Source organism: Vespula pensylvanica, chromosome 7 (assembly GCF_014466175.1).
Source record: "Vespula pensylvanica isolate Volc-1 chromosome 7, ASM1446617v1, whole genome shotgun sequence".
Taxonomy (NCBI): Eukaryota; Metazoa; Arthropoda; class Insecta; order Hymenoptera; family Vespidae; genus Vespula; species Vespula pensylvanica.
The window spans coordinates 5,584,236-5,597,260 of record NC_057691.1 but is presented as its reverse complement, the minus strand read 5'-3'; the positions used below and the strand labels follow the sequence as shown (position 1 = coordinate 5,597,260).

The 13,025-nt window shown below is 34.0% G+C and overlaps 1 protein-coding gene across 2 annotated transcripts in view; it reads left to right on the top strand.

Moving 5' to 3' along the window:
- Positions 1-30: 30 nt before the first annotated feature.
- LOC122630617 (putative mediator of RNA polymerase II transcription subunit 26) overlaps positions 31-13,025 on the top strand; it is a 17,863-nt gene continuing 4,868 nt past the window's right edge. Inside the window, exons 1-10 of one of the 2 annotated variants that reach the window (XM_043815293.1) lie at positions 31-439; positions 6,544-6,566; positions 7,098-7,180; positions 7,681-8,056; positions 8,478-8,962; positions 9,071-9,360; positions 9,510-9,691; positions 9,764-9,889; positions 10,094-10,150; positions 10,277-10,402. In XM_043815293.1, the coding sequence (XP_043671228.1) occupies positions 417-439; positions 6,544-6,566; positions 7,098-7,180; positions 7,681-8,056; positions 8,478-8,962; positions 9,071-9,360; positions 9,510-9,691; positions 9,764-9,889; positions 10,094-10,150; positions 10,277-10,402 (1,771 nt within the window). In that variant the 5' untranslated portion in view covers positions 31-416. Of the gene's footprint in view, positions 440-6,543; positions 6,567-7,097; positions 7,181-7,274; positions 7,430-7,680; positions 8,057-8,477; positions 8,963-9,070; positions 9,361-9,509; positions 9,692-9,763; positions 9,890-10,093; positions 10,151-10,276; positions 10,403-13,025 lie in introns of those variants that run through there. The other variant, XM_043815294.1, reaches the window with a different exon arrangement.

The following is a 13,025-nucleotide window of genomic DNA, read 5'->3' as shown; positions in this document are numbered from 1 at the left end:
CACCATCACCATCACCATCATTATCATCATCATCGTCATCATCATCATCATCATCACCGTCATCGTCAATTTCTTCTCTTTACCTTCGTTTCTCCCTTCATCATCTTGGACCATCCAATCGAATTCTCATCAATTTCAATCGAACGAGTGGCTTCAACCCTTCTGTTTCTCATCATCGAATCGTCTAAAACGTTGCCAGGAGTAACCAAGAAAAGTAGCAGAAGAAGGAGAACCGGTTCTCATCGGCGTGGGAAGAAGCGGCACGAGCCGAAGAAGATAACGCGACGCGAGTACGACACGCGAGTTTTCCTCGAGGATCCTTTCTAATTTGAAGAGAAAAGAAAGGGAGAGGGGAGAGAGAGAGAGAGAGAGAGAGAGAGAGAGAGAGAAGACTATCTTTTCTCTCGATCGTCGAGATGAGCTCGTCCACTTTTGCGGGGTAAGCAATACAATTTTATTATCTATTATGTACTACGTATTTGATACTACTTTACAGATATGCATCTACATATTTATATATATTCAATTTGCAACTTTTTTTCAATGATATATGAAAAAAAGGATAAAAAAGCTGACCTTGAAAAAAAAATGATTTATGTTTTTAAATTAGCACTGACCACATTCTGTACAATTGACAATTATAAATATATTTGAGAACGATCGAGTTACATGAAATATCTTGTATATACGTATATTTTATTTATTTTGTTTTTTTTTTTTTTTCTTTTCGCTATATTTTAATACTATCTAATCTTTTATTTCTCCAAGCTTAACTGTAAGAGATCAAATATGAAATCAGATACATTATCGTTTCCTCCTCTTCCTCCTTACTCGAAGAGAAGAAGATCCATACTTTTGTCTCTCTTATTAACGAAAGAGACGAAGAGGAAACTGCGAGATAAGTAGCGTCTTCCCTTTTAGCTCCTCTTAAATCCGATCCATACGGAAATACCAAGGAAGCTTCGAATTCGTGAAAGGATTGGGAAAGGTCAGGATGAAAAGAAAAAAAAAAAAGATAGAAAGAGACGGACAGAGACAGGCAAAAAGAGAGAGAGAGAGAGACAGAGACAGACAGACAGACAAAAAAAAAGAAAAAAAAAGAGAGAGAGAGAAGATTATGTTCCCCCTTTCGAATATTCATCTCGCGTCCTAAAGTCTCGCGAAAAAAATCAGCCCCGAAGGAAGAAGAAGCAGAAAAAGAAGAAGAAGAAAAAAAAAGAAAAAGAAGAGGAAGAAGAAGAAGAGAAAAAGAAGTAGGGACACGTTTCGTTCGTGATCACTCGATCAAAGCCATAGACCTTGTAGCGGTTCCAAGAAAACATTTCGACCTACATTTCGTATTCAAAGACGAACTTCGATCGTACGTTAATCGTTTCAAGATCGAAAATCTAGTCTTCTTTATCGTTCGGACCGAAATCTTTTTCTACGAAGTAAAAGAAAAGACTTTATTTCCTCTCTATCATCTTTATTTCTCTTCTTCCTGATTGTAAAGGAAAATAAAAAGAAGTAAAAAAATATATATAAAATTAGGGAACTTTAGTGTCTATATGCTCTAACGAAAAAAAAAGAAAAAGAAAAAAAAAAAAAGAAAAGAAAAAAATAAGAACTATATCGAACGAGTCGTTCACAACGAGAGAAACGGTCCAGTATTCAACATGAATGCTGTGCATTGTTCGAATTTACATCGGCGAGTTAACTCAACGAAGTCTTACGAAGAAGTAGGAGTAGAGGTACATATATAACGGGCGCCCACGTTATATAGCCTGCCCCCTCTTCTTTCTCTCTCTCTCTCTCTCTCTCTCTCTGTCTTTCTCGTACGTACTTTTTCTTTCGACTCCTGCGCCCACGTAAAAGACGTAAAACCGAATTTTCTTCCCTCCAAAATCGTCGAGAGAATAACTTCTTGTTTCTTTTTCTTTTTTATTTTTTCTTTTTCTTTCTTTTCTTTCACTTCTCTCTTCTTTATTGTTTTCTTCTTCTTTTTTTGGTTACTTTTTTGAATTATTCATACGTTCTTTTCCTTTTCAATTCTCTTCGTCACTTCTAATCTTTCTCCGTTAGCTAATTTTTTTTCTTTTAATATTTTCTTTCGATTTTTTTTTAATATTTCCTTTTCGAAAGACCAAGTCGAAGGTGAAAGAAAATTTTCTAGACGATGTGAATGACCCCTTCCGATCGAAAGGTATAGGAAAATTGTTCATTGCCACGTGCCATCACCAACTCGGCAGGCAATTTATTTTTAACGTACGTATACGTGTACCCGCTCACGATGGCTCATCGCTAACGTTGGACCATCCTTCTCTTCTAAGTCTCTCGATCTTTTTTCTTTTTTCTTTCTTTCCCCTTTCTTTTTTTCGAATTCGATCTTTCTATCTCTATCTATCTATCTCTCTCTCTCTCTTTTTCTCTCTTTCTCTTTTCTGAACCACCATTTGGGATAGACCACTCTCCGTCGATTTCTCTTATGTTAGCAATGACTCACTCTTTCTCTCTCTCTTGTATTTTCTAGCTTATTCCTTACGCATTATCTTACACGAACTAATCGCTGAATACCACGTGAGATTGAAAATAGATGACAACGACGTCACTAAGATCCATATATCTATATATCTATAGTTTCGTCTATATATTTTTCCTCGATGGTCACACGTTCATTGAAAAAATGTTATGATCAAACAAAAAGATAATTATTCGTTCTCGTAGAAATCGTAACCACTTCCTTTGATATATTATACACTTTCCAAAAACTACAGAAGAAGAATCTGAGGATTCGTACGAGAATAATTTCAACTATATATCTCTATTAATTTATCCATCTCCGATTAGTTTTTTCTCGTCTATTCGTCCAATTAATCGGTTATCCGATTTATTCGTCTCGTGGTTCCATTTTTCACAGTACGGAAAAACCACGGCATACGAAATCCTAAAAATAAAATAATCGGAAGCATTTTATACGGCGCTTCGCCGCGCAGGTCAACCCGCTCTAAAATTAAACCGTGCTTGGCGTATCTACCTAAATACATTTCTATGCTATAGCCTGTGTTGGCTGGGTTCCGAGCTTCGCGGCATCGCACATTCGATTCGCCATGACCGAGCTTTTCTCAGAAAATTTCCCATTTACTTGCCGATCGCGATCGTACTCGATTCTCTAACTCTTAACTCTTTTCCCATTTAACTCTCTCATTCACATCTCTATTCCTTCTTCTTAATTCATTCCATATCTTAAATAATGAATCTACGATCTTTCGTTTCTTCACTTATTTCTAATTATTATCTCATTCTAAGATGACGCGTTTTTTAAATCGTAAAAAACTTGTTATACTTCTCATAGTTCTTTTTTTTTTTTTTTTTTGGTTATGCATTTATCAAAACGTTCCAAATTTTCATCGATCAAACGAAATATGTTATAATCGCTTTTAATATCGCGATTATAAATATCTAATGTTAATTATTAATTTTAATTATGTAAGTACACCGAGATACGTGTTTACTTCCTCAAACGTTACAACGAACGCGAGTAATCAACGACGATGAGTAAAGTGGTCTCGTAGTTCTCGCCAAATATTCCACGGAAATCGACTCCGCGACTATTTGAAGCACCTGCGGAATAGACGAGCGTATAAAACGAGCCCCGCCACGTGTCACAATGGCCGTGCCAAAATAAAAGCGTCGCTGTTTCGGAGATTCTTCCCGAATATTCTATTATTAAAAGTTTCGCTTTTCTTACGAGAAATATACGAGCCACGAAAAATCTTGCGAAACTTTATCCGTATCTTTTTTTTCTTTTCTTTTCTTTTCTTTCTTCTCGAAAATCATCGACGAATCGAAAGTAGTAACGATAAAGTATCGTAATTTAACTTTGATAGTTTACCGAGGTCAATCACCTCTATTATCGATACGTTAATAATGACTAATTACGAGAACTATTCTAGAATAACTTTCCACTCGAGTTATCTTCTTTCAAAGATCAATCAATCAAGATTCTCGAATATTAATAAGAAATTTCTTTCTCCGGCCGACTTTCTCTAATTTTCTTATTTTCATTAATCTCTTTTTCTATTTCTTCTTTTACTTTATATATATACGATTCCTTCATGTTTCCTAATTTCATTTAACACCGTCGAGCGCTCGGCAAACGTAAACTTATTTTTTACGATCAATTAAACATTTATCTACGATAAAAATCTATTTTTCCTTTTTTCACGATTTTCTAATAGATACATACATACATACATACATACATACATACATACATACATACATATATATATGCCTACATACATATATATTCACGAATGAGATAAATCAATTCGCTCGTTTTATCTGCGAATAGAACGTAATCCCACCGTAAGCTAGTTCGCTCGCACGAACGAACGAACGAACGAACGAAAGCATGGCGGGGTGTCGGTTAAATCAGCGGCTAAATTTACATAAGAGTATCTTGAACTCGGTAAAAGCGAGTTAGGTACGTAGCGATATGAGCTTCTTCCATCGGCCAAATGAAGATTACTTTCAGATAAATTGGAGAAGTGCGAGAGAGAAAGAGAAAAAAAGAAAAAAAAAAGAAAGAGAGGATACTTGAAAATGACGAGCGTTCTCGAGAGGTCGACCTTGCGACTCGCCTTAACGTGAAACTTCCATAAATGGAATTCGTTTGCTCTTATAGAACGTATATCGTCGTTCTTGAGTCAAACGACAAACTTGAGATATCTGGGTTAGTTCGCTAAAGTCTGAATACAAACGTGTTCTCTCTTTCTCTCTCTCTCTCTCTCTCTCTTTTTTTCTAATTTTTTTTCTCTCTTGATCTTATATTTTATCTTCCTAATAATATTACAAAAGTTTCGATCGAAATCTTTCGATGTTTCCTCTCTATTATTATTACATTAGAACATCGAGAAACGAAAGTTAGTTTGTGTGCGTCAACAGGTGCGTCCAAACTGGTTCACGATTAAAAGTGTATATTTTTGTCGACATGGAAATATATATATCTAGCTATCTCAGTGTCTACTATCGCTTTCTTTAATCTCTTTAACACGAACGTCGCTTACATCAAAACCAACGACAAATGTATAAACAATCGATGATTTTAAAATACATTTCGTTCGTTCTTTCTATCCGTCCACTCGTTCGTTCGTTCGTATGTTCGTTCGCGAATAACGATGGAGACGTCGAGTCTGTGATTTTTCGTTATTTTTAGCTCTAGCAATATTCGTTTAGTTTCTAACACACATCAGTTAGCTAACTTATACTCTTGCTCACTCTCTCTCTCTCTCGAATGTTCTCTTATGTTATGTTATTTTCTTTTCAATCGTTTATGACAAGGATCATTCGACTCTTTTAAAAGACTCGTTACTCTTCACTGTCTTCACATGTTGATCAGTCATATGTAAATATATATATATATATATTTATGCATATATGTATCTATGTAGAAGTCTCGTAAAGATAACTCGAGTTTTGCGTCTCTTTTTAAACGCAATGAAAGTCAAGTGCACAGTGCAACATATTTAGAGGAATGATTTAATCGTTTAAACGAACTACCACTTGTGCTGATTCTACTAAAGATTTTTATCAACATTGAAGGATACCCTGACATCATTACTCTCTACGTTTTGTTCGTCCTAAGTTAACTAAAACTTCTTTCTTTATCACGGTTAACGTCCAAAATTATACATTCATCGGCCTTTCTTTTTCTTTGTATACATTTGTTTTCGAAGAAACGATTTTGCGGTTTCGAGATCGTCGTCCATTCGTTCGACTTTGTAATTCAGGCCTTCAACGCATACATTTATTGCCTAATCAATTTTTTATTGTATGAATCATATACACCCACGTAACATCTTCCATAATTTTTCTTTTCTTCCTTTTATTTATTTATTTATTTATTTATTTTTTTCTTTTTTTGTAACAACATACAGAACAATTCGTTTGCTGTCGAAACGATTCGTAAATGTTTAATAATAAAATTCTTTAAGAGAATTACATTTAAAACAATTTATAATGTTACGATTAATGTACACTCACGAGACTGATAAAATATCACGACTAAACTTTATTAACCATAAACGAATGGACTCGTTAAACAAAAGGAAACTCGATAGACAAAAGGAAAAAAGGAAAATATTAGACTTATCAATAATGATTCTTATTAAGTACATTAAAACGTGCTCATTATCGATGAAACTAACAATTAAATTTCATTGACGAATCTTTCACGTATGCGTCCGATCGTAACGAATATACGCGTAAAGTGAAATATGAATACGTGAAAGGTGATTCATCTTTCGTGCGACTGCATGCCGCAGATAACGTTGGAATGTCTAGAACGATCTGAAAGACAGAGAAAGAGAAGGAGGAGAAAAGGAGGTGGAGAAGGAGGAAGAGGAGGAGGAGGAAGAGACGAGAAATAAACTTTTGGACGTATATTTTTGCAAGGCTTTGCTTAAATTTCACGAGCGAATGCTCGATTCTATCTCGTTGACATATCGATTTTTACGTATTCTTTCTTTACGACCTATCTTTTCTTTTCTTTTCTTTTTTCAGGAGCTCGGAAGCCGCGGTATCAGGTACGTACATAAAGAATTTTCATCCGACAATCTCGTTTTATTTCTCTTAAAATCTATCTTCAAAAATATTTTTTTCATTCGAGTCAATATATGCACGTCCATCAATCGAAAAAGTCAATATTATTCCTAAAGTTTTATACACATTATCGAAAATTATGTATTTCTTTTAGAATTTCCATTGTTGATAAATTTGAAAAAAAAAAAGAAAGAAATATATGTTTCCTTCCTGTCGTTTGTAATGAAAATTTTCAAAATATACCTATATAATAAATTTTTATTAACTCAGTCATCAGAATCGTCGATTTCTAAGTAATTGGTTGTATTATTAATATTTTTTTCTTTTTTTTTTTTAATTAATTACTCACCGATTTGATGTTAAATTTTTATATTCATTTTATAATAGAAGTAATAACGTAGAGAGACACGTCGACTAATGAGCAACATACATACCTCTAACATTAATTTCCATTAGGATGAACGATCCTATACTATTAACTCATTAACGTTCCTGCAAATTACGAATCGTTTCAGGATTTTGTGCCGCGCCTCCACCACCCCCACCACCACCACCAACGCCCGGTCAAATGCCAAGTATGAGGATCGGTACTGCCGAGGTAAGGCATATTCCATCGGTTCGACTTCCTTTCTCAGTCGCGAGCCTTATCGCGTTGCTTCTCGACGTGTTTTGGTAGCATCGTGCGTATTTAAGTGTAGACATACATATATATATATACATACATACATACATGAATACACATGTGAACGCAAATGAGTTTTTACGGCTGATAATTCCACTAATTAACCATTTCGAGGGAACACACGTAGCTGATAAATCGGCTGAGAATATTATGACCCGATACATGGTAAGAATTCAAAGCCAAACTAACTAGTTCTATATCTTTATTGTATTATCGATGATTGATGTATGAGAGTATGATAACACAAACGAATTTTTATCATCGTTTATTTAGTTTTCGTTGAAACTTTTTATTTCGTTTAAAGCGTCGGAATATATTGAAGGTGACAATATGTTACTTATCTTCGCGATCTAAATTGATTATTAATTTGGATAAATTTATTGATATCTTTTTCTTTTTTCTTTTTATTCTTACAGGCACCGGCTACCAAAAGGGCCCAATTACCGGCTAATTCGGACAGCGTTTACGAACCACCAATAGCCATTCAAAATGCAATTTTAACGAAGGACAAGAAACCCTTCACCTATACGCCTGGTATGGGCGGTAAACTAGATCTCTCACAGATTCGAAGTCCACGTATGGCTCGAAGAGTAGCGAAGAACGCGAACGACGAAGGCATAGAAGGGCCACCGAAGTCAGCCCTTGAATCGAAACCAGTGCAACAAACGACTGGCGCGAGTCTCTTTGTTCAGCCGCAAGTCGCCGTTCCGGTTTTCCCAGTGAATGCTCCACCTCAGCCTCCGGTCAATAGAAACCCACAAGTGCCGATTCTCAATAGAGTGCCTTCGAATGGTAAAGAGTTCAAATCTAACAAGTTAAATATAATTTATTGACGATTGGAAGAAAATTTTCCATCATGAATTAAAGCCTGATTATTATTAGTTGCGATATATTATAATTATTAGATTTTCTAAATAATTAAAATAAAAATAAAAGAAATTATCCGATCAATTTTTCCATGATATTCATAATTATCTAATAATTATATCTGATAGGTGTACTATATATATATATATATATATATATTAATATATTGTTTACTTAAATATATGTACATAAAACATGTATACGTGAGAAAATAACAAGTTCTACTTTGTACAGATATTCAATTAGAAAATATTCCGTTACAAATAATGAAATATGTAAGAGAAATTTTTGAAGATTTCGACTAGAGAGTAATAAAAATGAATACACTTATGTTTTTCTTCGATAGCCGGAGACAGACAAGTGGAACAGACAACAAAAATTGGTGCCAAAGAGGAGACGAAAGTGACTCCTATCCAGATTACTAATGTTCAACCGAATACACCCGAGAGTCCCGGTACTCCCCAAGTGACATTGGCGAAGGCACCGACGCCTTGGCTACAAAATAAGAACAAGCAGCAGGAAGAATTGCCGGAGTGGGCGAAACGTTCGAGCGTCAATAAAACGGCGAACTCGTCACCCGAGTATAGTCCATCCACGCAGCCAACCTACGCTAAAAACTTAGAACAAACTCAGCAAACGATACCGCAATGGCAGCAAGCTCAGCAAAGACAGCAAACGTCTCAACAGCAACAACAATGGCAACCTCAACCACAGAGTCCATCCTATCAACAGAATCGTCAAGTGTCTAGTCCTACTGTTCAACAACAACAAGAACGTCAATCTATGATCAATCAGCAAGTACAGCAACAAGAACGAGTTATACCGATTCGTGTATGTCTTTGAGTTGCTAATATTTTCCTATAACATTTGAAAATGATCTTCGTAGATCGTTTTTATTTATCTTGATTATTATTATTCCCACGTTCTAATCATTTTTAGATCGAAGATAGACCATCGGTATTCGCGGTTAAACAAGAACCCGGACATCATCAATTCAAGACACAACCGAGTGTTCATCATCAACAACGATGGGGTCAAACGAGTCCTCCAAATCAAATCTCGCAACCACAAATCTATGTACCGTCTTCTCCGCAAACTCCACAGGCACCATCTTACGTCGTACCTATCATGGTCGAAGGTGATGATAGGAGAACGAACGTAACACCTGTTAGCAATGTTCAACAATCTAACGTTAGAATGAATCCTGTCAGAAGTGACCCTGCAAAAATGTAAATCTAACATTCAATCCTGATATATACATTTTGACATGTGAAATTATTTCTTCGAACTTCTTACGAATTTAGATTTAAAATAGATGAATCTTTCAGAGACAATTTGTAAAACAAAAATGTAAGAAATTCAATCAAATTTTTGATAGAATCGTCCAACAAAGAGGTCCAACGCCGGTTCAAGAACCAGGACCTCTCCAATCTCGATCTTTTCGTGTTCTTCAAAAGATCACCGATACAGATTCCTCAAACGACGTTGATACCGAACAACTACGTAAATTACAACTTACCGAAGACGATAGGATCTTGATGAACAAATTCAAGGAGCAAGGTACTTATCTTAAGATATTTTCTTTTTAATTAGACAGATGAAATTGACGAATAAGTCGATAACGATTTACAGTCGACGGTGATAATTACCTTCATCAAGAGGAAGATCCCAGATATCGTGGCGCAGCTATACCGTCGCGTGCTTTCCGATTTTTACAAAACATGACCGACTCTGGCGAGATCTCAGCGGCAGCTACGAGTAAGTTAAACTTAATAATCTTTTAAGAATATTATTCTTTAAGAAAAAAAAAATATTCAAAACCTACGATGATAATTTTTTCTTGAACGAAAAAACTGATCTAAATCCTAATACAAATTTCATCGCAGATCAATTATCTAATTTTAGTTGACATAAATTTTCTTTAATAATTTTTATGATTTCTCGTTTTGTTTTTTCCCACAGTGCCACGAGTACAGAATGCCGCAAACAAGAAACAGAATAGAAACTCGAAAACCTTTGGTACGATATTTCTATTCTTTTTTTTTTTTTCTATACCTATACTTTTTTTATATACATCCAATATACATCGAATTATATAATTATATAAGTTTAATTACAAAATATAATTATATAATGAATTTGCAGAGGACGTGCAATCGAATTTACCACCGAGCGAGCAACAAGTACCCGAGCCAAAAAAATATATGGGCAGTGCGATACCTTCGCGATCCTTCAGAATATTGCAAGCTATGACAGCACCTGAGAGCGTCGGTAAGTAACGTTGGAAGATCTTAGATATTATAATATTTTTTTTCAAAGATATATCTTCCATAAGTATATTTCGATGATATATCAAGTCGCCTCACCTATGAAATCTATATCGTATAAAAATTGTAGTTAATAAATAATTCACTCTCACTGAGAAATGAGGAAGCTGGGGGTGGGTGGGTTGGGGTGGATGTTGGGATGACATTACGCGTGCCTACTCGTCCATGAATTAATTCATTGCACACAAAGGCTTTTTTGTGATCTTATCTTACTTCGATGTTCCACGACGAGCGACGTCTAACTTGTAAGAAACGTTCTAATTAATAATTATTAAAATAATAATAATAATAATAATAATAATAATGATAATGATAATAATAATATTGATAATAATAATAATCATAATAATCATAATAATAATAATAGTAATAGTAATAGTAATAATAATAATGGTAATAATAATGACAATAATGATAATGATAATGATAATAATAATAATAATAATAATAATAATAATAATAGTAATAATAATAATAATAATAATAATGCATAATGTCGCTGGAACATACCCGAATCCTGTGTTCACAGGAATAACGAAAATTCCTTCGATCATTCACGTGACAATTTCCAATTCGGCCGAATTTCATTCGAGAAAAATAACGAAATTAGACGAACGGAACATTTATCGTGAGAAAAATATTATCATCTTAAAAGACAACAAACGAACAAAAAATTGTAGTTTTTTAAAAGAACGAAACTTTAGTATCCTGGAATTTATATGTTAGATTTACATCGTTTACTCGAATACGATCGTAATAGATATTGTTCTATCATCGAATAGATGTTACTACAAAAATGATGTCTCTCTTCTTATTTTTTTTTTTTTTTTCTTTTTTTTTTGCACTTTACGCAAGATCACTACTTACATATTTCACTCATTATATACTTACTATATTATTATTAAATCCAATATTATAAGTATATTGATAAAGAATAGATCGTACGTACGATCGTAGAAATGATTTTTTTATACACAAGATCACATAATCTACCCTGACAGATCGCACAAAGTCGGTCTCTTCTCTTCGTCCAACGTGGGATATCATAAGATATGCGTTAACGAGCATACATACATCATACATATACAAACTCGTACATTCATATACACAAACATACATATGTATGTATCAGGTACATATATACATATATACATATATATACATGTAACTGATATATACGAAAAATTCGTGACGCGTAAAACGGGCTGATTCACTCCAGTTTATTTTCGTGTACGTTCTTTGCCTCTTCCTCGTTATATGCGAATAATGGCGTTTATATATATATATATATATATATATATATATATACACACACACACAGATATATATATATATAAATGTACACATAAGTACTTACTCTAGACACATATATAGTTTATAGAAAATTAATAGCAAGAGTTACGGCAGAGCTACGAATGGACTGGGCACTTTAACGGAAATGTTGCATGTTTACATTAATAACTTCACGTTTATTTCGCTCTTCCTATCTATTATCTCTTTCTCTCTCTCTCTCTCTCTCTCTCTCTCTCTCTCTCTCTCTCTCTCTCTCTCTCTCTCTCTCTCTCTCTCTCTCTCTCTCTCTCTCTCTCTCTCTTTTTCTCTTTATCTATTTATCTATCTCTTTCTCTCTCTTCACTGAGATGATGTATATACCATACAGTTATATTCATTGATTTACATAGCACAAATAGAAGTGCTCACTTGCATGTGTATACACATTTAGAAAAGAGAGATTGTTATTATATATTTGCCTTCTTTCTACTTCTTTTTATTTCTTTTTTCATTGTTATTTTTCTCGTTCTCTTCTTCTTCTTTTTCTTTTTATTATACGTTATTCCGAAGCATGACACGTTGTTGTCGTTCAATCCGATATATTTCTTCCACCCTTCCGTTTTATTTATTACTATCTCGTAATACGATAAGAGTTCAAGAAAAAGAAAAAAAAAGAAAATATTCGCTCGTTCACTTTTTGAATCTCTTAGTTGCTCGATGGTAAACTTAAAATTAAAAAGAAAAGAAAAAAAAAAAGGAAAATAAATGAAAAAAAAAGAAAATTAAAGGGAAGAAAAAAAAATAAGACAAGAGGAGGCCGTTCGATCATTTGCTTGGTGATCTTTCATTATTGGCGAAATTTTCGATAGTTTCCTTTGAACACAGGATCAATGTTTTTTTTTTGTCTTCACATATCTCATGTCATACAATCGATCATACCCGATCGATTATCTTGCTTAAAATCCCTTTTTGCCTTCGAAATGCTCGATCCATTTTGCCAGTCCCCTTTTTTATGGATTCGCGCGTTGTCGGAGGAGAAAGTTTTTATTTCACGCAGAACGTTCGTGCAAAGTTATATTTCGAATAATCTTATTTCATTTTTTGTTCTTGTAATTCTTGTAATCTCTTTTATTTCTGTTTTAATTATTAAATATACGAACAAAAAATTGCTGGGTTCGAATCGACTGTCGCAATTTTATAATCAAATTAAACTGTCATACATCGTATGATCTAAAAACAGAATGTAAAAATTTTCTTTATTATATTTTTTATAGCGTGCATATTTAAAAGAAAAA